Source organism: Ailuropoda melanoleuca, chromosome X (assembly GCF_002007445.2).
Source record: "Ailuropoda melanoleuca isolate Jingjing chromosome X, ASM200744v2, whole genome shotgun sequence".
In the NCBI taxonomy this organism is placed as follows: domain Eukaryota; kingdom Metazoa; phylum Chordata; class Mammalia; order Carnivora; family Ursidae; genus Ailuropoda; species Ailuropoda melanoleuca.
In genome coordinates, this window is record NC_048238.1 from 40,151,313 (window position 1) to 40,178,516 (window position 27,204).

At 44.4% G+C, this 27,204-nt stretch overlaps 1 protein-coding gene across 3 annotated transcripts in view; it reads left to right on the plus strand.

The window, feature by feature from the left end:
• The window catches only part of JADE3 (jade family PHD finger 3), a 135,445-nt gene extending 122,111 nt beyond the window's left edge, over positions 1–13,334 (plus strand). For all 3 annotated transcript variants that reach the window (XM_002927462.4, XM_034649319.1, XM_019808152.2), the window contains exons 9-11: positions 6,265–6,735; positions 8,163–8,280; positions 10,228–13,334. In XM_002927462.4, the coding sequence (XP_002927508.1) occupies positions 6,265–6,735; positions 8,163–8,280; positions 10,228–11,144 (1,506 nt within the window). In that variant the 3' untranslated portion in view covers positions 11,145–13,334. The remainder of the gene's footprint in view (positions 1–6,264; positions 6,736–8,162; positions 8,281–10,227) is intronic.
• Positions 13,335–27,204: the final 13,870 nt, after the last annotated feature.

The following is a 27,204-nucleotide window of genomic DNA, read 5'->3' on the forward strand; positions in this document are numbered from 1 at the left end:
TTCCTCTCCCACTCCCCCTGCTTGTGTTCCCTCTCTCGCTGGCTGTCTCTATCTCTGTCAAATAAATAAATAATCTTTAAAAAAAAAAAAAGAGTCTGACCTTTGAGGGTGCCTGGGTGGCTCGGTTGGAAGAGCATGCAACTCTACATCTCAGGGTCAGGAGTTCAAGCCCCATATTGGGTGTAGAGATTGATTGATTGATTGATTGATTGATTGATTGAATACACACACTTACTTTAAAAAGAAAAAGAATATGACCTTTGGAGCCAGACTCCTGGGGTTCAAATCCTGGTTCCACCTCCTTGCTTTTTATACCATCTTAAGGAAGTTACCTACCATAGCTGTGCCTCAGTTTCCATATCTATAAATGGAGATGATAATAGTACCTACTTAATAAACGTGGTAAAGAGGGGCGCCTGGGTGGCACAGCGGTTAAGCGTCTGCCTTGGGCTCAGGGCGTGATCCCGGCATTGTGGGATCAAGCCCCACATCAGGCTCTTCTGCTATGAGCCTGCTTCTTTCTCCCACTCCCCCTGCTTGTGTTCCCTCTCTCACTGGCTGTCTCCATCTCTGTCAAATAAAAATAAATAAATAAATAAATAAATAAATAAATAAATAAATAAATAAATGTGGTAAAGAGCTTAGCACAGTGCCTAACATTGAGTAAATACTCAGTATATATTAGTGGTAATAGTAGTTGTACTTGTTTTTAATTATTCATATTATTATTCCTTGGAGTCAGTTGGACCTTGCTGATGGAAAGCTGTTAACACTCATCCAGCCAAACTGAGTAGAATCATCAAACACTTGGTGCTAGATAAGTGTCCCTTTTGACAATAGAGGGATGTGGTCATGTTTGAAATCACATGCAAGTAGAATGAAGTCAGGATAAATCAGTGGGCTGCCATGAGTTTACTGTTAGGCTAATAGGAGTTTGATTATGAGGAAAGGGAACTTTTTAAAAACAAATGAAATTCTTCAACAAGTGGGGAAATGCAAGTATGCCTACTCAGTGACTATACTTAATATTTTTTCATGTATTCCAAATTTTGTCAGTACAAATTGTTGTGGTCCTAAGGCATTTCTGGTCCCTGCCTTCAGGAGTTTATAGTCTATTAAGGGAGGCCACATATAAACATGGGAAAAGTTAAATGACAGTGAAGTGACATTTGCCCTCCAACATTGCAGACCCTGAGGGATAAGAGGTCAGAAGGGCTGGTGGCCACTGTGGCTGCAGTAGGTTTTGTAGGCTGGCTTGAACCATTTATGACATGCTTTCGGTGACAAAGTTTTGAGAAAATTGCAATGATACCACCCAGCTGTCTGTTCGCAGATTATTTGGGATTAAAGACAACCAAATGGGCACTGACCTGCAGCAGGACGGGAGCTGCCGAGGACATATGTGCCAGGCCACTGCTGTTCCAGGCAGGGGTCATCCCCTTTTGAGGAGGACACACTATTTTCTTTGGGGGATGACAAAATATCTCTTAGCTCATTTCTTTTCTATGATTTCCGAAGAATATGTAGAAAATTATTCTTCCCCCCCTTTAAAAATAAATAAACCACAGAGAAATACCACTTCATACTCACTAGGGTGCTGATAATCAAAGAGGCAGGCACTAACAATTATTGGCAAGAATGTGGAGAAATCGGAAGCCTTGTGCTTTGCTGGTGGAAATGTAAAACATGCAGCCACTGTGGAAACCAGTTTGGCGATTCCTCAGCAGGTTAGATGTAGAATGACCATATGACCCAGCAATTCCACTTCAGTATCTACGTGCAGTTTGAGAGGTGTCCAGGACCACCCTCAGGTTCAATAATTCACTAGCAGGACTCACAGAACTCAGAAAAGCCATTGTACTCATGGTTCTGGTTTATTACAGTAAAAGGATGCAGATTAAAAACAGCAAAGGGGAGAGGCACATAGGACAGGGTCCAGGAGAGATTTTATTCAGAGATTTTATCAAGAGTTGGTGACTTAGACACAGTTGACCACCCGCATGGCTAACTGGAGTCTCCAGTCCCTCCAGAGGTCAGACTGATCCCATGTGGCCCAAAGCCTCCACCATAAATCACAGTGTTAGCGTAGATTATCTGACATGGCCAAGGACCCCAGATAAACTAAGACACTCTTATCAGTCAGGACATTCCAGAGGCTTAGAGGTTACCTCTTAGGAGCTGGGGGCACAGGGCCAAATATTTCTTTGGGCAAGGTTCATCCTTTAATGCACCTTACCAAAGAGAAATGAAAACATATGTCCACACAAAAACTTGCACACAAATACTCACAGCAGCATTATTATTCATAATAGCCAAAAAGTGGAAACAACTCAAATGTCCATCAAGTGATGAATGGATAAACAAATGTGGTATATCCATACAATGGAACATAATTTGTCCACATTTTTAGAAGAATGAAATTCTGACACATGCTACAACATGGTTGGACCTTGAGAACATGCTAAGTGAAAAAAAAACAGACAAAAATGCCACATGTTGTATGATTCCTCCTATATGAGATGTCCAGGACAGGCACATCTACTGAAACACAAAGTTAGATTAGTGGTTGCTTGGGGCCAGGGTTGGAAACAGGAAGTGACTACAGGTAGGCATGAGATTTCTTTTTTGGGGTGATGAAAATGTACTAGAATTATGTACTGGTGATGGTTGCAAAACTCTGTAAACATGCTAAAGCCATTGAAATGCATACTTAAAATTGGTGACTTTTATGGCCCATAAACTGTATCTCAATAAATCTGTTATTTTAATGGGCATCATAATACCTCCTCTGTCACCTTAAGTGGTTACAGTAGAAATAAAGGAGATGTATATAAAGGCATTTTGTTTAATAGAATGTTCCAAGTATATGTTTTTGGAAAAAAGTAAATAGGTATTTGATTGCCACCAAACTTGGTTGGCATTTCTCCTTTACCATCAAAATATATAGACCTTCAGCTGTAAATATCATAGAATGACCTTTTTTTGCGACTGGATGGATTTTTTGGCAGAGTTTCCTAAGGCCATTCCATTTTTCATCTAAGTACACAATTTTTATTCATGTATTGTCTTTTATTTTGAGTAATTTATAGTTATGTCTCTACATATGTCTATAAATTTCACCTGAGATGGTCTGTTTTTAGCTTCCTTTTCTTAAGATTTTATTTATTTATTTGAGAGAGAGACAGAGCATGAGCGGAGGGAGGAGGCAGAGGGAGAGGGAGAAGCATACTCCTAGCTGAGCAAGGAGTCTGACGCGGGGCTCGATCCCAGGACCCCGAGATCATGACCTGACCCGAAGGCAGACCCTTAACTGACTGAGGCCCCCACCCCCGGGCATTCCTAGCTTCCTTTTTTTTTTTTTTTAGATTTTTTATTTATTTATTTGACAGAGAGAGAGAGACAGCCAGCGAGAGAGGGAACACAAGCAGGGGGAGTAGGAGAGGAAGAAGCAGGCTCCCAGCGGAGGAGCCTGACGTGGGGCTCCATCCTGGAACTCCAGGATCACACCCTTCACACCCTGAGCCGAAGGCACACGCTTAATGACTGAGCCACCCAGGCGCCCCATCCTAGCTTCCTATCAGCCGTAGTTTCATGTCACACATTCATCCCCTTGAATAGGAAAGAGTCCTTTCGCTTTCTCTACCCATATTTTTATCAGTTACTAAACAGCAAAAGAGTACTATGCCCAACACTTTCAATCCTTTGCTAAGGAATGCCTTTTGCTATGTGTTCTCTAAATGACTGGCTAGTTTCTTAGCCAAGTGATAACAAAAGGTGCCCAAATAAAAGTACATTTTTGGCTTTCATTATCCTTGTTTTCATGAGGTTTTTCAAATACATGGACATTTTGAGGATACAGATTTCAGTGTAAAGTAACAGACTTTTCCAGTGGAGCTGTCCAGAGCTGGGGTGGGCTGTCTCAGGAATGCAGTTCAAGTGACTACAGTATCACTTACTTGAAAAGTGGAAGGAGTTGAGGGGGCAGGGCAGTGGAGGCAGAACATGAGGTACTCTAGAGGGAAGGACAAGCAATAATAAATATGGGGCTGGGTAAGATGATCTTAGAATTGTATTTCATCTCTGGAATTCTTTATCCTGTAAAATTAGCCGAAATGGAATCTGTCCCCATTAAAGCTTTGATGGTTGCCAGTATTATCTTAGGTGTTGAATTTCTCAATCTATTATAAGGAGACCTGTCAGGGTTTGCATTTTTTTGTCTTTAATCATATCCAAGGTCATTCCCTATTTGTAGTTATCCAAAACCCAACATACAGGTAATTGAGTAGTCTGCCGTCCAGATGCTGGCTTCCGAAGGAGCTGAGACTTGGCTTTCACCATGGGAGGTCCCACTGTTTTTAAGAAACAAATCCCCCATTGCTTTCTCTCCCTCCTCTGTGTAAGCATATACACACGCCCATGCCTTTAAAGCCTTTGGAGGGAAAGCTGTAGCACTGTAAGCAGAACAAATGGTAACTGGGCCTAAGTGAAGCACAGGGCACGGCGGTCCTGGCCCAGGTTCTCGCTACTCCGGCGCCCGGCGCGCGCAGTCCTCGTTGCGCGCTACTTAGCAAACGTGCTGCATCTGTGAATGGCGGAGTATTATAAACTCAGTCTCAGGTTGTCTGTAGCCCTAATTTCCCATAGAACTTCCTGCAGTGATGGAAATCTGGGCTGTCCAGTATGGTTGAAATGTGGCTAGTGTGACTGAGGAATTGAATTTTTAATTGTATATCATTTTAATTAATTTAAGTTTAAATAGCTACTTGTGGCTAGTTGGCTACCATGTTGGACAGCAGCCCTCTATAAGAACAGTCTCAAGAAGTTAGGCTACTTAACTCTGGAAAACAGTGTGGAGGTCCCTTAAAAAGTTAAAAATTGAGCTACCCTATGACCCAGCCATTGCACTACTGGGTGTTTACCCCAAAGATACAGACGTAGTGAAGAGAAGGGCCATATGCACCCCAATGTTCATAGCAGCATTGTCCACAATAGCTAAATCGTGGAAGGAGCCGAGATGCCCTTCAACAGATGACTGGATTAAGAAGCTGTGGTCCATATATACAATGGAATATTACTCAGCTATCAGAAAGAACGAATTCTCAACATTTGCTGCAACATGGACGGCACTGGAGGAGATAATGCTAAGTGAAATAAGTCAAGCAGAGAAAGACAATTATCATATGATTTCTCTCATCTATGGAACATAAGAACTAGGAGGATCGGTAGGGGAAGAAAGGGATAAAGAAAAGGGGGGTAATCAGAAGGGGGAATGAAACATGAGAGACTATGGACTATGAGAAACAAACTGAAGACTTCAGAGGGGAGGGGGTGGGGGAATGGGATAGACTGGTGATGGGTAGTAAGGAGGGCACGTATTGCATGGTGCACTGGGTGTTATACACAACTAATGAAGCATCGAACTTTACATCGGAATCCGGGGATGTACTGTATGGTGACTAACATAATATAAAAAAAATCATTAGGGGCGCCTGGGTGGCACAGCGGTTAAGCGTCTGCCTTCGGCTCAGGGCGTGATCCCGGCGTTGTGGGATCGAGCCCCACATCAGGCTCCTCTGCTGTGAGCCTGCTTCTTCCTCTCCCACTCCCCCTGCTTGTGTTCCCTCTCTCACTGGCTGTCTCTATCTCTGTCAAATAAATAAATAAAATCTTTAAAAAAAAAAAAAAAAGAAGTTAGGCTACTTAGATATTGGAGATCCGGTGGCCTCTTTAGAACGAGTAGATGCTCTGGCAATAATACTGACTTTGTTTTTTCTTTTGTTTATTTAGAAGCATTTCTTTTTTTTTTTTTTTTTAGAAGCATTTCTTGAGCACCTGCTTGTTCAAAAGTTGATGGCGATGCAAAATGAATGACACAGCTTCTGTGTTTAAGAGCTCTCTAGTCAGGGATTTGACATTTACTGTAACTGTAGATAAAAGCACATAATAAGGGTGTGTGGGGGACACCGAGAAGGTACAGCATGACTCTTCGGAGGAGTCAAGGAAGACTTTTCAGAAAAACTTAGTGCTTGAGCTAAAGGGGAGTTTGAAATTTTTTTTTGTTTGTTTTTTTGCCTCTGTTCTTTCTGTCTTCTATACAAGTAGATTTCCTGGGTTAGTTGTAAAGCATCTGTCATGGCCAATTTAGGACCAGTTTTCTCCCCGCCTTGCCTTTGCTTCCTGTGAGCTCTCAGTTGAAGCCCCGGGGATATAGGGTTTCCCTCCCCCGCCAGCCCTGCTGCCTTAACACACCTTTCCTGCCAACAGTGCTCTGTGAAAAGCTGCATCACTGCCTTCCATGTCACCTGTGCCTTTGAGCACAGCCTAGAGATGAAGACCATCCTAGATGAGGGGGATGAAGTGAAGTTCAAGTCATACTGCCTCAAGCACAGCCAAAACAGGCAGAAACCCGGAGAGCCTGAGCACCCCCTGCACAGGGCTGCAGAGCAGAGCCAGGCCAAAAGTGAGAAGACCAGCCTGCGGGCACAGAAGCTTCGGGAGCTGGAGGAGGAGTTCTATGCCCTGGTCCGTGTGGAAGATGTGGCCACAGAGCTGGGGATGCCCACACTAGCCGTGGACTTTATCTATAACTACTGGAAACTGAAGCGGAAAAGTAACTTCAATAAGCCGTTATTCCCTCCGAAGCAAGATGAAGAGAATGGCCTGGTGCAGCCAAAAGAGGAGAGCATTCACACTCGCATGAGAATGTTCATGCACCTCCGGCAAGACCTAGAGAGGGTAAGCTGCTCGCCGGTGGCTGCCGTTCAGGCTCGGCCTGCAGAGGAACGGCGGCCCTGCTTCCGGTTGGTTTGTGGGTTTCTAAAGGTCAGCTCATGCATAGTGCAGGCTTCTCTGTCCTTGCTCGTCTGCTGACCGCACTGTGGCCCCAAACATTAGACTCTGTTTAAATTTTTGACAGGCGCTTTCAAGGGAATTGGAGAGCCCTCACTTAACTGCTGTATGACCCTTAAATCCGCAATAAATTCTCACTTAGTTTACTTTTTATTCACTGCCGAGCCTAAATTGGCTCAGCTCTATTTTACTGACACATGACACTATGGACTGAGGAAAGAATGAACTTTGTCGAGGAAGGAACTCGATCAGAGTTTCTCAGGCTCGGCACTCCTGGCGTTCTGGCCGGATAGTTCTTGTAGGGACTCTGCTTTGTTGCGGGAGGATGCTGTAAGATGCTGAGCGGCGTCCCTGGCCTCTACCCAGTAGCAAATACCCGCCCCCAACATACCCAGTTGTGACAACCAGAAATGGTTCCGGATTACCAAATGCCTCTTGGGGGGGTCAAAATCGCCTCTGGTTGAGTACACCAGATAATTCAGCTTAACTCACTTATTCTAAGATAAGTTAGGCCCTGTGTTTACCCTAGAAAATTTTATAATCAAGTATAATTATAGAGATGGCTTGTTTTTCTCTCTGCTACCAGAATTTGGAAGGGAAGAGATTTGGCTCACTTTGTAGAATTTAACTCACACATCTATAGCACTTACTATGTGGCAGCACTGTTCTAAGCATTTCATAAATATTAACTCACTTAACCCTAGCATGCCTGGGAAGAAAGTACTGTCGTTAGCCCTATTTACAGACCAGTGAACTGGGGCCACAGAAAGGTGGGGTGATTTGTCTGGGTGGGGTGGGGAGTATGGGAGCATGAGGGTCGCACCCTTGTGACTGTGGAGATTTGGCTGAGCTGGAGGTGTGAGCAAAAAAGCCACTTTCAGTCTTCTCGGCAGACCTTTATCCTGCTGGTCCAGCACTCATTTGAAGATTGTACTGGATGCAGCGTCGCCATTGTTTTATTCGGGTCCCTAAAAGGGAGGCCAGAATGTTAAGTCATCACTCGGTCTTCCCAGCTGGGCTGTGCGGATGAGCACTGAGCCCGTCGCCCCACCGGGAGAGTAGGTTTCTGCAGGTGGCTTAGGGGCGTTTTGCTTGTGTTGCTGGTTGATGTGGGGACCGTGGTGCCCTGACTGACCGTGCTACGTGAGTTCCTGTAGAGTGGCCTCTCGCAGCTTTTGTGTTCTGTCTCCTCTCCTCGCCCACCCCTGTTCCCCGCTTGATTTTAGTCGTCTTCATTTTAGCTAAACAATTTATAAGTGTCAGGTTTACGTAACATGACAAAAATCTCTGTTTGCTGTGGGCTGGGCTTTCAGGTCCGAAATCTGTGCTACATGATAAGCAGGCGAGAGAAGCTGAAACTATCACAGAACAAAATACAGGAACAGATCTTCGGTTTGCAAGTCCAGCTTGTTAACCAGGAAATTGCTGCAGGTAACCTTATATTAAAGATGTCCTAATATAGACTCTGGTTACATCCTATTTTAACAATTTGAATTTTATGTCAATTGTTTTACTTAAAAATGTTTTAAAATTCTTTTCAAATATCTCATTTGCTCTAGTCCAACCCTGATACAATATGGCCCTTTTCACTGTCAACTCATGAAGCAAGAAATCCCAAGGTGGGGTTGGGGGACTTGCAGGTCTAGGGCAGATAATCTAGGTGTGAGACAGATATCAAGGGCCACTAGTTAAAGCCATGAAATTATTCTGTAACCATCAGATTCATGGAGAAGTCAGTAGGATAGCATCTAATCCTAGTTTCCAGAAAACGTTTAATTCCATCTTGACAATAGTTTGTGAAAACAAACCCTTAGCCAGTAGTTCAGCGATCTGGGTTCTGTCTCTTATTTACTAATATTTGTTGAGTACCTACTGTGGACTAAGGACTGAGCTAGAGAGTAGAGCAGTCAGCAAGACAGAATCCCTGCCTGTAGGGTATTATGCTGCCCACTTGGTGAGAGAGACGGGTGAGCATAATTACAGTGCCCTGGGCATGGGGAGCTTGGCTGCAATGACAGTTATGTTCGGTGACATTTGTAACCTCCCTGTACCTCATTTAATACAGAGGTTGGTGGCAGAGCCTGGGCAACAGGAGTCACTACGCAGGGTGCACAGAATCTAGCTTCATCTAAGGGCCCCCCATAGAGTAAGAGAGATACCCAGAAATGAGGTGTCAGGTAGGCATCAAAGGCTCTGGGGTATTTGTAAGTATCATGGGTCACAGCAGAATGGTATAGCAGGAGGGAACAGGGCTGCTCAGCCACAAAGACACTGGAACAGACAAGACAAGGAAAACCAAAGGACGGCAGGGAGGGCCCCTGCATGCCAAGGAGATTGGCCCCCGGACCATGTGGCTTCTAACTGGTGGGACCCAGCCCCAGACCTGCTTGTGCTATCAGCAGGTGGCCATCCCTGGTGGGGATGGGAGCTGTCCCTATTCGCCGTGCACCCACAAGGAACACATGTCACCTAGGCACCCACTGGTTGTCCTCCCATGGGCAAAGATCAAGTCCTTATGCAAGGAGGAAGTGTTCGGTAGGGCTTTTTTTTTAAATCTCAGAGCACTCAAAGTAACAGAGAAAGGAAGATCTGTTCCAAATATGATCCTAGGATGACGTAACCAGGTAACTGGTTGCCAGTACTCCCCAGGCCAAGCCCGTAGCAGGCCATGGGCAGGAATGTTGTGATTGTTTTCTGCTGGCCTTGCTGCCACAGAACCTGCCCCCCCGCCCCGTGATGGCCATTCATCGTCAGGAGATTGTTTTAGGTTCAGGACGTAAAATACCCGGGAACCACCCACTACCATTCCTGCTATTGCCAGGTTAACACACTCTTCTTTAAAGCCTACTCTTCATTCGTCAAAGCCCATGCTATATCCTTGGGGGTTTATATCTGACTTGCTTTAGGAAGGGCAGAAGAGATTGGAAGGTAGAGTCTGAAATGTCTTCTTAAGACACATCCCAAGTGCTGTACGGTACTCGCACGCGCACACGCACACGCACACACACACACAGCTAGGCAGACCCCATTCTAAATCCCGGCTAGTGACATTCTTCTCAGAAACGGAGGGGGCAGAGATGGGGCTAGAGGAGGGGGCACACCCGTCTCCGGGATCCCTCTACAGACTGGTAGAGCAGAGGGGAAGAGGCTGAGCGTCACACAGTGAACAGTGGCGTCGCCGACTTTGCCGCCTGTAGTACCCCCGCCCCCCTCTAGCTCAGCTCACTCCAGCTGCTGTACCATGATGTGCACGCACAGCAGAAACGGGGGCTCATCAGGCGCTTGGAAGGGCGGGTGCGTGAGCTCACTGTGCCGTAGTAAGCACGCGCGCCGTGGTTTCAGTCGGTTGTTAGAATGAATCTTTCTTTTTGCTCTCAGGAGTTCCTTCGACAAATGCACTAGAAAACTCATTGTTTTACCCACCACCAAGAATTACCTTAAAGTTAAAAATGCCCAAATCAGCTCCAGAAGACCGCCGAAACAGCTCCACAGAGACTGGTCACGGACCCCTGTCTCCCGCCAGCAGCGCCCCTGCTCACAGCGTAAGGTGCATGCAGGTGCCTCAGCAGTCACTAGAGGTGCGAACGAAAGCGTGCCTGAGACATTCGCTGGAGAGCAAGAACCACCGCCGTTTGCTGGCCAGTCTCAGCCATCCCAGGAGCGAAGCAAAGGATCCCAGCCCTGCGTGGAGAGCTCCCTCTCCAGAGTTCTATCGCGGGCAGTCGCGGGGAAAGCCTCTGGTCCTTCAGGCTGCCCTGCACGGACAGTCGGCTATTGGGAACGGGAAAAGTCAGCCTCCCTCCAAGATTGCCAGATCCAACGGCCTGGAGGGCAGCTGGTCCGGAGATGTCACTCAAAGAGACAGCTCGAGTGAGACATTCTCTGACCAGGGCTCCACACTCAGCTCCCACTTGGCCAGTCAGGGGGGCACCTTCAGGAAATCTACCGTGGAACACTTTAGCAGGTCCTTTAAGGAGGCCACCAACAGGTGGGTGAGGACCACAGAGGACCTCCAATGCTGTGCGAAGCCAACCAAGAATACTAACCCCAAGGAGCAGCTCTGGGGCAAGCAGCTTGTCAGGCGGCCTGCAGGGAGAGCTCCCTATCAGGAAAACGATGGGTATTGCCCAGATTTGGAGCCGAGTGATTCAGAGGCAGAGAGTGATGGGAATAAAGAGAAAGCCAGGGTAAGGAGAGTTAGCTCCGACAGGGAAAACCCTCCCCGTGACTCGCGACGGGATTGCCGCGGCAAAAGCAAGACGCACCCCCTTTCCCACAGTTCCATGCAGAGGTGATCAGCAACTTCCCAGAAGAGCTTAATCTTTGCCTTTGCCCCACACACTGGGGAAAACCCCCACACCAAAAGAATTCTAGCATATGTTAGGAGGAATTGTAGTGAAAAGAATAAAAGTTGCCACAGTAATCTGGCTTGCAGGTTTTGAAACAATTTCAAGTCTAGTTTTCACAAGCACATCATAAGAATTGCTGATTATCCGGAAGTTTTCCTGCCAGAGGCTGTTGAGAACAGCTGGGCCTAGAGTACTTGCTCAGTAAATACTTGGGGACAGCTCTCCAGTCACATTAACACATTGATGCACATACGTACTACAAGTCCTTGCGTCCTTCATGGATTTGCAAGAGACCGTGATTATCAGACACTAAAACTCCTTGTCTTTGGAAGCTACAGCAATGTGACTCCCAGAGCTTCTGTCTGTAGGCAGTTTCTAACTCCACTGCTATCTGGAAACCCGCTTCGGGGAGAGACCAGGGACCACCAGGGACCAACATCTCAGATACTGTCAGACTCACTACCCTCTTCCTTTGCTCTGCACAAGGTTGAGCTCCTCTCACAGTATCTTACCTTACCGTGTCAATACTCCTAACGCTTCTGAGTGCAGTGCCTGTTCCTAGACTTGCTTGTTGGGGACGCACTTGTAACTACTTCTCCCGTCTAACAAGCATGAAAGGCTAACTCGTGGATAGTGTTTACAAAGGTACAAACAAAGTACTACTTCCAAGGAAAATGCCCTGAGTCTCTCAGCTTAGGCGTTTGTGAAGGATCCCAGAGCCTTTCCCAAAGTGAGATCAATTCTGGGGGATTTGTACCAGGTCAGGGTTTTTGTGTTATTGTTTTCGAATCAGTTTGACTTAAGTAAGTTTGGCTGACAGTTTTTGTATACCTGCTTTAATGTTTATAAAATTTTTATTGAGGTATAATTAAAATATAGTAAAATGCACAGAGGTTAAGTATTCTTACCTGCTTTAATTTTGAAACAGATTTTTATTGTCAAACAGAATTTGAAAGCATGTGTTTAACACATGGATATAATTTAGCTTTGTACAAACTTTGAATCCGAGGCAGTTTCCCAAACAAAAAGGCTGGAGCCATTTTTCAGAAGTTGCTTATACCCTGTTCCCAAACTATCGCCCTTGATTGATTTCTGGGAGGAAGAGAATAATTACATGTTGGGGGGGGGGATAAAACGTGTCTGCTTCCCATTTAAAGGAGGGGGAAATGTTACAGTTTTTAAAATGTGAAGCCGACTATAGTTCTCTGCTCTCTTTTCTTCTTAGCCTTAAATTAATATTCTCTTTCTTCTAGTTTGGGAAAGTGTAGTGGGAGTTTTCAGACAAAAGAGGCCATTTTTAGATTTTTAACGTTGCTTGCTGGTGAACAAACAGCCCCCCGCTGCACTAGGAAGCCTGGGCTCCTCCGCTCTCCACCCACATGGGGACACTCAGCCCTTTTCCTCTCCCCGCTTTCGTTCCTGCAGCCTTGTTCGTGGGTTCTGTGGCTTTTGCGGCTTTCGCTTTGTTCCTCCTTTTTGGAAAACTGCTGCATTTTGCCTCCCCTTTGGCCACACCTTGAAAATGTTTCTCTTACGCCTGTGTACGTGTGTGAACACGCTGTAGCATGTGTGGTGGACATCCCTTGTTCTGTTCGAACGGAAACAGCAAGGAATTATCCGAATGAGGAAGACAGTTTCTCGTATGTATGCACTAGGTTCCTCTGCTTTTTCTCTGAGTTCTGCTGGGGTGGATATGAATTTGACACATTCCTGGGAATGAAATTGTAATGGATCTGTGTTCTAAACTCCTGTTGAAAGCCAGTACCACAGCCTGTGTCCTTTCACGCCTTTTGGTTCTGAGTGAGTGCGAGGAAAAGCAAACATTGAAAAAGTGCTTCAGCCAAATTCCATGTGTAATGCCATTGGAAGAGGATTGACTAAAATCATTTCAGTCAGGGAAATATAGTTGTAATATTTTTGCAGGATTTTCCTAAGTAAATGAAGGAGCCTTCAGTTGTGTAAATTTCAGTGCCCCAAAATGTATTTGCTACATTTTGCTGTTGTTTGAAGTATTACCTCTTAACCTTTTGTTAATTTTTTTTTCATTTTGTCTTATATAGTCCAGTTTTCCAAGATAAACTCAAGTCTTTTTCCAAATGTCACCTTTTTACCGATACTTTTGCATTAAATTATGAAAACTGCTAACTGCTGTCAGTGTGGTAATTTCTTAATTTGGCATATGGGTTTTAGAAAATCTTACATATATCCCTTTTTATATTTAAAAAATCTTATTCATTAAGCAACACAGATGGTGGGGGGAAAGGACAGAGCATGAGGGGGAGGAGGAGGAATTGAATGTTTAAAAGCACAAATTCATGATTCACGTCAATACCAGGGACCAGAGAGAACTCTGGGGCTTTGGACTCTACCCCAAAATCATGATTTCATCAGGCTAATCAGACAGAACCTTAGGATCATCATTTAAAATCACCAAGGAGGGGCGCCTGGATGGCTCAATCGGCTCGGGTCACGATCCCAGCAGGGATGGTGGGATTGAGCCCTGCACGGGGCTACCTGCTTAGCGGGGAGTCTGCTGCTCCCTCTCCTTCTGCCCGCTGCTCCCCCTACTTGTGGTCTCTCTCTCTGTCAAATACAAAATCTTTCAAAAATATATAAATAAATAAATAAAAGTCACCAAGGAAATGGATCCTATCTAAAGTCACAAAGTCCAAAAGGCTTAGATCAGGCATCACTTAAATATACACTCTTTACAATATTCATTCTATTTGGAGTCATGTAAGTCTATTAATGCAGTACGGGTGTTGTAGTGTCATGGGGGGACTCTGAGGGCATTATAAACATTTCCATTATGTTTGAGGAATGTACTTACTAAAGGTCATTGGGTAAATCAGTAGTGAAGATAGGTAATAGATTGTTTCTCTCCCCCTTCCTCCCGCCTCCCCACCCTCGCTCTGTGTCTCTCTCCCTCCCTCTCCCCCTCCTCCTCCGATGCCTGCTCTCTCTCTCTCTCTCTCCCCCCATCTCCCCCTCCCTCTGTCATTAATGGCTAACTCTTGATTCAGTACATTGTTAGCTAAGATGTTGGAGAACTGAAACTATAAATATACCCTGTCGTAGCCAACAAAAGCTTTGTGGTTTTTTTTTTTTAGGATTGTATTTGTTTGAGAGAGAGCATGGGGGGTGCAGAGAGAGAAGCAGACTCCCCGCTGATCAGGGAGCCAGACATGGGGCGCTCCATCCCAGGACCCTGGGATCATGACCTGAGTCAAAAGTAGATGCTTAACCGACTGAGCCACCCAGGCGCCCCAAGCTTTGGGTTTATACCAATGTCTATATTGCTGGTGGGAGATGAAACCTTTATCTTTGTGTTGAAAAAACTTTTCAATTCGGAGAATAAACCAGGCGATGCATAGCCCTGGGGTTTCTTTCCCCCTCCCCCCGGGCTTTACAATCCTCAGCACGTTTGCTGACCCTTAAGTACTGAGGAAAAAACACTTGATAGGAGTAAAACCTTACCACTGAGTAACTTTCATGTGATATTTTCCAAAACTGTATCTTATTTATAATAAACATTTATTAGATTTTCACAGCATTAATTCAGCTCTTTTCAAGTTTTATGAAAAGCAGCGACTGTGTGTTGATTTTTTTACAAAATAACTTTCAGTTGATAAAGGCCTGCCCTGAGGCTTTTCTCCCACTCAGGGGGCTCTGTACGCACAGCACTGCTTTTAAAGGAGGCTTCTGTGAATTCAGTTCGCGCTCCCTCAGGGATTGCAACAAATCGTATGGCCTGAAGCTGTGAGGATAGTTGTCCTTGAAGTGAGTTGGGGGGGGGGACTCAAGACCCAGACTGGTGTCCCCTGCCCAGTTCGGTCACTGATGAGTTCTTCCCCTGAAGGTCCCTACATCTATTAATCGTATAGATAAACTGTCAGAGCAGCGAGCATTTCTCATCTGGCTAAGATGGGTTTGGGCATAAGCATGCCAGCCTCCAGGCCTGGACACCCCAAGCTCTCAATATCCTGCGCCTCCCATGCCACCTTGTCGATTTCACCTACCACCACCTTGTCGATTTCACCTACCACCACCTTGTCGATTTCACCTACCACCACCTTGTCGATTTCAGGTAGGCTGTGGGGAGGTCAGGCTGCCACCAGGCACTCATCGCAGCAAGTTATCTGAACATGGAAACCATCTGCAGGACCCCTTTCCAGGCAACATGACCTTGTCAAGTATCGCCTGCTGTGATGAAGCTGCTTCTGTAAATTACACGTGGACATGGGTCTCATTGTTTCATAGTCATTTCTGACATGATGAAGAAACTTCGAGCTAAGAGTTGCTGACATTTTGAAAATGATAACCTCATTGACTTAATCACCTCAGCTTCAAGAAAGAAAGATCCTTCCGGTTGTGCAGTTAGCGTTTCAGATCTTGCAGCTGCTTAGGGGAGAACATGTTACACACATTCCTGCTTCAGATCAGCCTGGCCCGTGTACCAGGGTTCTGGTGACAGACTTCTTTCCCTCCTAACTCTCCCTTCTTGACTTTCGAAGACAGGATCTCTGGGTAACTGCCCCCTCCCTCCTCCAGCCCTGCAGACTGGCGGTTTTACCAAAGGGGTAAACCCAACAGGGGTGTTCACAGCGCTGTGGGCTGTATGTGGTACCGTGGCCACTCGCCACTTTTTTCAGTCCTGTCTTCCCATAGGGATAACAATGAACAAGATCAAACGGGGCTGCCTGCATCTTAGGGGCTGAATTCATGCCAGCGTCCTTGTCCCCTCGTCCTCCAAGATGGGCTGGGAAGTACACTGGCAAAGATCAGGCTAACGGTCAGTTTCAAGACAACTACTTAGGTCCCTTAGGGAAGCCAATCGAGACCGAAACCCTTGGTAGGACGGTCCCTGAAACATTTTTTGGACCAGTCAAGCATTCAAATAATAAGAATGGCAATATTCATTGAGCCCTTACCCTGTGTCAGGCCCTTTGCTAATTAAGCCTTTTACATGAACAACCTTCTATTTCGTTCTCATGACAACCATATGAAGGTGATACTACAAGCTCTATTTGCCGCAGGTAAAAACAGGCCAGATGGTTAAGACAGTTATTCAAGGTTCTACAGCTAGTATGCAGCAGGCTTGGGACTAGAACCCGTGAGGTCGCCTCTACACCTCTTACTCTTGGCCACTTTGCTTGACTCTATGCCCCAAGCCCCTTCTCTAAGTGTTCCTGCTCCGCTTCTCCCTGAAGAAAGCAACCCGAGTTAGGGTTTAATCCCATGAGTTCTGTACCATTGATCCTTGCCATCCTGGACAGAGATGATTGGACCAGAATTAGTCATCTGGCACAAAGGCGCACAGTTCAGAGGCTCACGTCCAAAGAGCAAGATAGTTCACGCCAATCTGGACAGGACAGGTCTCACAGGGGAGCTAGGACCTGGTGGACTTGCCTTCTGCATAACTGGTCTGCCCTGTAACTAAGTGTGGTGGGCTAACCAATGGCTCCCCGAAGAGGCCCACAGCCTCATCCCTAAAACCTGCGACTGTGTTACCTCGCACGGTAAAGGGGACTTTGCAGAGATAATCAAGATGAAGGACCTGAGATTGGGAGATTATCCTTGATGATCCAAGTGGGACCAACCAGTATAAACACTGACAAACAGAACTATGAGAGAATAGATCTGTGTTGCTTTAAGTCACCAAATGTGTGGTAATTTGCAACAGCAGAAATAGGAAACGAATACACTAGGCATAGAGCAGGTGGTCCTCGCCCTCAGGGGCACATTCCTCCCTCCCAAAGGGCCCACCTGGGCTGTGGCGGACGGCTCTCGCTTGCGCCCAGACTTTCTCTCCTGGTTGACACACTTGCTGGAAATGGAAAATAAGTGCTTCTTTTTTTCTATCAATAAGATCCTCCCCTGTAGAAATTAGTTTTATATTTCCTGCCTCCCTATATTTTTCCAAGGGAGCCTTTGGTACTTCTCAGGTAGCCCTGAGGTAGTCTTCCGTGGGCCTGATGGGTCCCCTGTGGCTGGATCCGGCACTGGCCGAGTAGTTGCCGTAGGTCTGGACGTCCCCGTTGTCGGAAAACCTGTTGTGAGAAAGTGGAAATAATTCTCCGAGTGTTACCCCAGTGGGGAGGTGAAAGAAGGCAGGTGGGGCTCATCATGAGGAATGATGCTCTAACTATCAGAACCTCCTACAAGGAAGTGGGTAGCTTGGAGAGTTAGAGAGTCCTTGAAGAGCCCAGACACCAGAGCAGAGCTTGGGGATTCAAGAATGCAACTCTATGCTGCCTGTAAGAACCCCACTGTTAAATAGACACAACTAGGTTAAAACGGAGAGGATGGTAAAAGATGCCACGCTAACGCTAAGTGATAGAAAGCTTAGTGGCTGTATCAACACCACACAAGGGCAAACTCGTCAAGAGGACGTACAAATCCTCGGTGTTTATGCACTTAATAATACAGCTTCAAAACACACTAAGGAGAAAGTGATAGAACTGCAAGGGAAAATGAATAAACCAACAATTATGGTTTGTCTATAACTAATAGAAAAAGTACACAGAAAATCAGTAAGAACATAGAAGATTTGAGGGGCACCTGGGTGGCTCAGTCAGTTAGGCATCTGCCTTTGGCTCAGGTCATGATCTCAGGGTCCTGGGATCAAGCCCCAGGTTGGGCTCCCTGCTAAGCAGGGAGTCCACTTGTCCCTCTCCTTCTGCCCTCCCCTGCCCCCCCCATGGTCTCTCTCTCTCTCAAATAAATAAATAAAATCTTAAAAAAAAATAAAAGGACATAGAAGATTTGAACAAAACTAAGAGCCATCCATATTTAATTGACATTTACCACTCCATCCTGCAAGAGCAGAATACACATCCTTTTCAAATGCAAATGGAGCATTTACCAAGATAGGCCATTAAACAAGTCTTAATAAATTTAAAAAGATTCAAGTCCAGGCATGGTTGTCTGACCATAATGGAGTGAAATTAGAAATCAGTAACAGAGGGGCGCCTGGGTGGCACAGCGGTTAAGCGTCTGCCTTCAGCTCAGGGCGTGATCCCAGCGTTATGGGATCGAGCCCCACATCAGGCTCCTCCGCTATGAGCCTGCTTCTTCCTCTCCCACTCCCCCTGCTTGTGTTCCCTCTCTCGCTGGCTGTCTCTATCTCTGTAGAATAAATAAATAAAATCTTTAAAAAAAAAAAGAAATCAGTAACAGAAACATCTCTGGAAAATGCAATCATTGGACACTAAACAAACTTCTAAATAACACACTAATCAAAGAACTGAAATAGGAAATTAAAAAGTATTTTGAACGGAATTGGAAAGAAAACACAACATGTAATTTGTGAGATGGTACTACAGCAGCACCTCGGGGAAATTTTATAGCACTAAATGCCTACTTTAGGAAAGAAGGGTCTCAAGTCAGTGACTGCACCTTTCATCTTAAGAGAACTAAAAACAAGAGGAAATGAAATCCAAAGTAGAAGAAAGGGAATAATAAAAGTCAGAGCTGAGATCAGTGAAACAGGGAAGAGAAAATCACTGAAACCAAAAGCTGGATCTTTGAGAAGATAAGTAAAATAAAGTTTTTGATAAACCTCTAGTGAGACTGATCAGAAAAAAAAGAAAAAGCCAATTACCAGTTCTAGGAATGAGAAAAATAGCATTGCTACAGATTCTATAGACATTAAAAGGATCATAAGGGAATATTATTAACAAACTTACGCCAGTAAATTCAACAACGGAAATGAAATAGACACAGTCCCTCAGAGACACAAACTAGCAGTCCACATTCTAGAAAAAAAGAGATAACCTGAAAACCTTTTTATTCTTAAATACATTCGAGTTGAAAGCTTTCTTATGAAGAAAACTCCAGGCCCAAATGACTTCACTGGCAAATTCTAACAGACATTTAAGGAACAAATAATACCAATTCTACACCAACTTCTCAAAAATTGAACAGGGGAGAATAGTTCATTCTTAACTCATTCCATGAGGCCAGCATTACCCTGATACCAAAACCACACAGACATTAACAAGAAAACTACAGACCAATGTCCTTCATAAAAGTAAATGCAGGGGCACCTGGGTGGCACAGCGGTTAAGCGTCTGCCTTCGGCTCAGGGCGTGATCCCGGCGTTATGGGATCGAGCCCCACATCAGGCTCTTCCGCTATGAGCCTGCTTCTTCCTCTCCCACTCCCCCTGCTTGTGTTCCCTCTCTCTCTGGCTGTCTCTATCTCTGTCGAATAAATAAACAAAATCTTTAACAAAAAAAGTAAATGCAAAAATTCTTAGAACTTTAACAAATTGAATCCAACGATATATCAAAATGATAACACATAGAGGCTGTCCTAGCTGGGGCTGCTTTAACCATAGACTGGCTGGCTAGAACAACGGAAATGTATTTCTCACAATCTGGAAGCTGCCATCAGACTCCTGTCTGGTGAGGGCCCACTTCCTGGTTTGTAGACAGCTGCCTTCACACTGTGTTCTCACCTGGCCTTTCCTTGGTGCATACTCACAGAGAGAGAGAGAGAGAGAGAGATCTTTTCCTCTTAAAAGGGCGTGAACCCTGTCATGAGGGTCCCACCCTCATGGCCTAATCTAAACCTAATTAACTCCCAAAGGCCCCACCTCCAAATACCATAACATTGGGGGCTAGGACTTCAACATATGAACCTAGGGGGACATAAACATTCAGTCCCTAGCAATGACCAAGTGAGATTTATCCCAGAAGTGAAAGGTTGATTTAATATTCAAAAAACAATCAATGTAACTCATCATATCTCAAAGATACACAAAAAGCATTTGACAAAATCCAATATCTATTCCTGATAATAATGCTTAGCAAACTAAAAATAGAAGGGAACTTCCTGAACGTGATGAAAGATACCTGTTTAATGGTGAAAGACTTAATGCTTTTCCCCTAAGATCAGGAATAAGACAAGAATGTTACGGGGCGCCTGGGTGGCGCAGTTGTTAAGTGTCTGCCTTCCGCTCAGGGCGTGATCCCGGCATTCTGGGATGGAGCCCCACATCAGGCTCCTCTGCTAGGAGCCTGCTTCTTCCTCTCCCACTCCCCCTGCTTGTGTTCCCTCTCTTGCTGGCTGTCTCTCTCTGTCAAATAAATAAATAAAATCTTTTTTAAAAAAAAGACAAGAATGTTACTACTCTTGTTCAACATTATACTAGAATTTCTAGCCAGTACAATCAAGCAAGAAAAAGACATGAAAGTCATCCTGATTCGAAAGGAGGAAATATAACTCTCTTTGTTTTCAGATGACATGATTATCTATGTAGAAAATCAAACGGAATCTCCCCAAAAAAGCTACCAGAACTAGTAAGTGAGTCTCTCAAGGCTGCAGGAAAAAGGTCAATTTACAAAAATCGATTGTATTTTATATACTAGTAAGGAACAATCAAATTAAAATTTTAAAAATAATACTATTTATGATAGTACCAAAAAATGTGAAATTATTAGGTATAAATCTGACAAAAGATATGAAAGACCTGTACAATGGCATCAATAAAACATTCTGAGAGAAATAGAAGAACTAAATAAATGCAGAGATATACCATGTGCATGGATCAGAAGGCTCAATATTAATATGTCAGTTATCCCCAAGTTGGTCAATGCAATTCCAATCAAAATCACACCAACTTCTTGGGGTGGGAATTGACAAAACGAATTTAAAATTCATATGAAGGTGCAAAGGACCTAGGGTTGGCAAAAACACTTAGAACAAAAGGAATGAAGCTCAAAGACTGACACTACCTGATTTCATTCTTGGAATGGTAATCAAAAAAGTGTGGTATTGGTGTAGAGATAGACATACAGATCAATGGAACAGAATGAATTCAGAGTAGACCCACACATATATGCACAACTGATTTTCAACAAAAGTACACAGCAATTTAGTGACAAGAAGATTGTCTTAAAAAATCCTCTTCCCTTGGGAAGTCTGGGTGGCTCAGTTGGTTAAGCAGCTGCCTTTGGCTCAGGTCGTGATCCTGGGGTCCTGGGATCAAGTCCCGCATTAGGCTCCTTGCTCAACAAGGACCCCACTTCTCCCTCTGCCTGCAGCTCTCCCTGCCTGTGCTCTCCCCCCTCCCATCTCTCTGGCAAACAAATAAACAAAATCTTTTAAAAAATCCTCTTCCCTAAAAGAGGAACTGGAACAACTGGATATCCATATAGTGAAAAATAGAAGACCTTCAATCCATACTTCCCACCATATATAAAATTAATTTTAAAATGTGTCAAAGACCTGGGCACCTGGATGGCTCAGTCATTTAGGCATCTGACTCTTGATTTCGGCTCAGGTCATGATCTCAGAGTTTTGAGATCAAGTCCTAATGTGAGGCTGGGCATGGAGCTTGCTTAAAATTCTCTCTCTCCCTTTCCCTTCCTCTCTTAAAAAAAAATGGGTCAAAGACCTAAATTTAAAATCTAAAACCATAAAGCTTCTAGACAAAACACAGAAAACCTTTAGGACCTTGGTTAGCCAAAGATTTCTTCGATATGCCACCAAGAGCGCTTTCCATAAAAGAACATTGGTAAATTGGACTTCATTAAAATTGACACTGCTACTTTTTTGAAAGACACTGTTAATAGGATGAAAAGAAAAGTCACAGACTAGGAGAAAAGTCTTGCAAATAATTTATCTGATAAAGGACTGGTATTCAAAATATGTCAAGAATCCTCACAACATAATAACAAGAAAATAACCTAATTTTTTAAAATGAGCAATCTCAACGGCCACTTTGGTGAAGATACATGAATGGCAAACACTCACCTGAGAAGAGGCTCAACACCATTAGTCATTAATGCAAATTAAAACCACAATGAGAAACCACTACATACCTATTAGAATGGCTAAAATTGAAAAGACTCACCATACCAAGTGATGGTGAGGACATCTAGGAACTCGAACTCTATACAAGGGTGATGGGGCTGTAAAATGACACAACCACTTGGGAAAACAGCTCGGAAGCTTTCTACGAAGTTAAGTATACACCTACGTAAGATCCAGCCATTTTGCTCCCATGATCTCACAGTCGTGGGATCGAGCTCTGAGTCCGGCTCCGTGCTCAGCGTGAAGTCTGCTTGAGATTCTCTCTCTCCCTCTCCCTTTGCCCCTCCCCACTCTCTCTCTCTCAAATAAATAAATAAATCTTTGGGGAAAAAAACCTTAAAAGGACTCCTTCCGTGATGTCTTTGTGTCCCCTACTTTGTTACATGGGCCCAGAATCAGGAGGTTTTATGCAGCCTCTGATGGCGAATGGTTGGCCTTCAGCCTGATTCTAGAGACACAAGATTGCACGAGCACCATCTTTAGGGCCCCTGGAAGTTCTCATGTGGTCTTCTGGATCCAAAACCAACTCAAGCCCCTGCTTCCTTCATGTTTTCCTGGTATCGTGTTCTCTACCTGACATAATTTCTCTAGGGTCAATTTCAAATCACCATGGCCACGTTGGGGAATTTTTGACGTGAACAAGATTGTTGATTTAAGGGGCATCTTAGAACACAGAGGGAAGAAACCCCCATGAGGAGATCGTTCCTATCTAAAAGAGAAATTCTTTTTTTTAGGAGAGGAGGTGGGGAGAGGAGCAGTGGGAGAGGGAGAGACGGAATCTTAAGCAGGCTCCACACCCAGTGTGGAGCCCGACACGGGGCTCGATATGACTCTGAGATCATGACCTGAGCCAAAATCAAGAATTGGACACGTAACTGACTGAGCCACCCAAGTGCCCCTAAAACAGAAATTCTTTTTATGTTTAACACAGGAGACTATGTTGGCTTCATTTCTGTATTTCAAGGATTAATGGATGATAGCTTTAAAATTATTTAAATTGGTGGGGCGCCTGGCTGGTTCAATCAGTGAATTGTGCAACTCGATCTCAGGGTCATGAGTTTGAGCCCCACACTGGGTGTAGAGATCACCTAAAAATTAAATAATCTTTATCGAATTATTTAGATTGGCAAAATTGTCAGTGGCTCTGGTTATTGTCTAAACCAGCTGTGATCCCAATATCTATCTCTTTCTCTCTCACATGTTTGTCAAAATGGGTTTTCTATAGCTATACATTCTTCCCTGTCCTTCAAGAAGGAACGATAATTTCATATTTGTCTGAAGCTGGCTCCCTGTTAATTTTTTGGTTTCTCTCCCTCTCTTTTACACCAGGGAAATTTGAAAGATTAACTGATCAAAAAAAACATTCAGTTGTTATGTACATACTCTAGGAATATCTAGCCCAGACAAACTGCCAAAAAAGTCTAAAAAACTAAAAGAAAATGTGGGGCACCTGGATGGCTTAGTTGCTTAAGCATCTGACTCTTGATTTTGGCTCAGGCCATGATCTCAGAGTCCTGAGATCTGCCCCGTGCTCACTGGGGAGTCGCTTCTCTCCCTCTCCCTCTGCCCCCTTCCCTGCTTTCGCGCATGTGCTCGCTCTCTCTCAAGTAGATAGATAAAATCTCTAAAGATAAAATAAAATAATGAAAAGTGTTATTAAATTATGTGTCTTTTTGTCGACACTGAAAAGTGTATTTACCTAACAGCTTCTGTTACCCCAGCTGTGGGGAAAAAAGAAAAGAACTTAATCCCAAGATAAAGAAGGGCTTTTGATGGGACCGAGAGTTTTTAAAAATTAGTTTACCATTTAAAAATAATGTTGACACAATAGTTTGGTTTGGACAAAACCAGGGTTAGAATTTTAACCTTCTAGGGCACCTGGGTGGCTCAGTCAGTTGGGCATCTGCCTTTGGCTCAGGTCATGATCCCGAGGTCCTGGGATCGAGCCCCATGATGGACTCCCTGCTCAGAGGGAGTCTGCTTCTTCCTCTGCCCCTCACCCCACTCTCGTGCTCTCTCGCTCTCTCTCTCTGAAATAAATAAATAAAGTCTTCAAAAAAAGTTTTTTAACCTTCTAAAATCCCTCTACTGGTTTTATGAGTTAAGTGAGTTACCATTGTTTCCATTAGTTCGTGTGTGTGTGTGTGTGTGTGTGTGTGTGTACAATTGACCCTTGAACAATGCAGGGGTTGGGGCACCAACCTCCAACACAAAAATCCACATATAAATTTGACTCCCCAAAAACATAACTACTAAAACCTACTGTTGACTGGAGGCCTCACTGGTAACGAACAGTTGACTCACACGTATTTTGGATGTCCTATGCATCACATACTGTATTCTTCACGCTGCAGAAAAGACAAAGTTATTAAGAAAGATCATAAGGAAGAGAAAATACATTTACAGTACTGTATTTATAAAAAAAAAAAATCCACGTATAAGTGGACCCACACAGTTCAAATCTGTGTTGTTCAAGGGTGAAATGTATATATTAACAATAAAATGAAATGATTTTTTTGAAGAGTTTAATTTTATTAACTTCTTAAATTGCTACAAAGCCCAAAGATTTAACATGTCCGCTAAAATTGAAATTTCTGGATCTTAACTTTAAGACCTTAGGTAAATGATTAAGGGTTTTTTTCCCAAGTTTTTATTTAAATTCCATTAGTTGGAGCACCTGGGTGGCATAGCTCATTAAGCATCGGGTTCTTGGTTTCAGCTCAGGTCATGATCTCAGGGTCGTGCTCAATGCAGAGCCTGCTTAAGATTCTCTCTCCTTCTCCCTCTGCCCCTCCTGCTTGTGCTGTCTCTCTCTCTCTTTCTCCCTCAAATAAATAAGACTTTTAAAAAATAAACAAATTCCAGTTAGTTAACATACAGTATAATATTAGTCTCAGGTTTAGAATTTAGTGATTCATCACTTCCGTACAACACCTGGTGCTCATCACAGCACGTGCCCTCTTAATTTCCATCACCTGTTTAACCCATTCCCACCCACTTCCCCTCTGGTAACCATCAGTTTGATAAATGATTAAGTTAATTGATTAAGTAATGTTTGGATGCCTGAACAGTTTCTTTCTTTTTAAAAGATTTTATTTATTTATTTATTTGACACAGAGACAGCCAGTGAGGGAGGGAACACAAGCAGGGGGAGTGGGAGAGGAAGGAGCAGGCTCCCAGCAGAGCATGGAGCCCAATGTGGGGCTCAATCCCAGAACCCTGGGATCACACCCTGAGCCGAAGGCAGACGCTTAATGACTGAGGCACCCAGGCGCCCCTGGACAGTTTGTAAGTAAGAAACAGATGCAAAACGCTAGTCACTGAACATAATTTTTTATTTTTATTTTCTCGAATGGCACTGTCCTGATGCATAAATTCAGGAAAAGTGAGGACAACTAATGGAATTCGAAAGCCCAAATTATCAAAGCTCTCAGAAACTCCTTAAATTTCCATGGCCCAACATACAAGCAAACCTTGGCTTTTGGTTTTTAGTTTTTAAAATATTTTGTTTATTTATTTGAGAGAGAAACCATGAGCAGGGTCTGGGGGAGGGGCAGACGGCTAGGGAGAAGCAGACCTCCCACTGAGCAGGGAACCTGATGCGGGACTCGATCCCAGAACTCTGGATCATGACCTGAGCCGAAGGCAGATGCTTAACCACTGAGCCACCCAGGCTCCCAAGCATACCTTGTTTTACTGCCTTTTTTTTTTTATATATAACAAACCTGAAAGCTCATGGCAACCCCGCATTGTATGTTTTTCCAACGGCATTATGCTCGCTTCACATCTCTGAGTCACATTTTGGTCATTCTCGTAATATTCCAAATTCTTCCATTATTATTGTATTTGTTCCAGTGATCTGTGCTCAGTGATTACGACTCGCTGAAAGCTGAGATGATAATAAGCCTGCGTTAGCAATAAAGCATTTTTACATTAAGGCGTGTCCCTTTGTTCAGAGACGAGGCCATCGCACACCTCATAGACGACAGTATAGAATAACATCACTTTTCCATGCATTGGGAAACCAAAAAATTCATTTGAGTCACTTTGTTGCGAAATTCACATTGTTGCAATGGTCTGGAACCGAACCCACACTATCTCTGAGGTACGGCGGCATCGCCATTTCCCTTGATGGCAGCAAGACCTGTCCCCTCTGAGATCCCTAAGTTATTTCCTAGCGACTTAACAACGGGTTGCCCCCTGCGCTTGGAAAGTGTTTCCAATCCTAGACTCTAGCCTGTTACCAGAGGGTAGGACCAAGTGCCGCGAGGGACGCACGCCGCCAGTTCTATCACCGACAGGTCCAAGCTGCGTTTTCAAAACACCCACCTGAGCAGCCTGTGCGTGACTCAAACCGGAAGGTCTGGTTTTCTCTCAAAACTGCCCTTGAGCTTCGGTGGGAAAGACCTTATCAGGCACTGTTAGCAACTGACAGAGCAATAAAACTCCAAGGCCGTGACACTTAAGTTCATGTTTCCCGATCTAAAAGATACACATCACTCTACCCTGACTACTGGATGGCCATTCCACTGGGACACTAAGCGCGATTCTTAGGAACCTTCCAGAAGCCGCTGGCTACAGAGGGGACAGCTTCTGCCCCCAAGGTTAATTTTCTGATTCTCCAGCAGCCTCTTCCTTCCCCTGACGCTACCTGTCATTATGCTATTTGACGCTCCCCAGGAACCGACTAAAAGGCTTCTCAGTGCATTCTCCCTTATCTTCCCTCTGTGACTTTTGACCCTCTGTGATAGGTTTTTCTCAGACCAGAGCTACTGCTCTGAATTTGACCGCTGACAAAAATGTAATCATTCTTCCTTTGAATGTACCTCTGAAGAAGGTTCATTTCCTTTTAGAGGCCCCTTCTGGTTCCAAAGCTTCCCTCACGGCATCCATCCCAAACTCTGGTCACCTCGCAAGTGACCTGACATCAACAGAACGCTTCTGCTGAGGTCATCAGCAACAGCCAGCCCATCAGGGATGGGGACTAACATGGGGGCTGTGCGTGGGTGACGGTAGTTTGTTCCCATCAGAGACACTGGTCTCAGGAACTGCCTAACCCCACTCCCGTTATTGGAGGGGACATCTCAAGGGACATATACTTAGCTCATTGCCATACACTCCCAATCAGGACTGTGCCCCCATTACGATACCATCACCTATGTGGACCCTGGGCTTACACCCACCT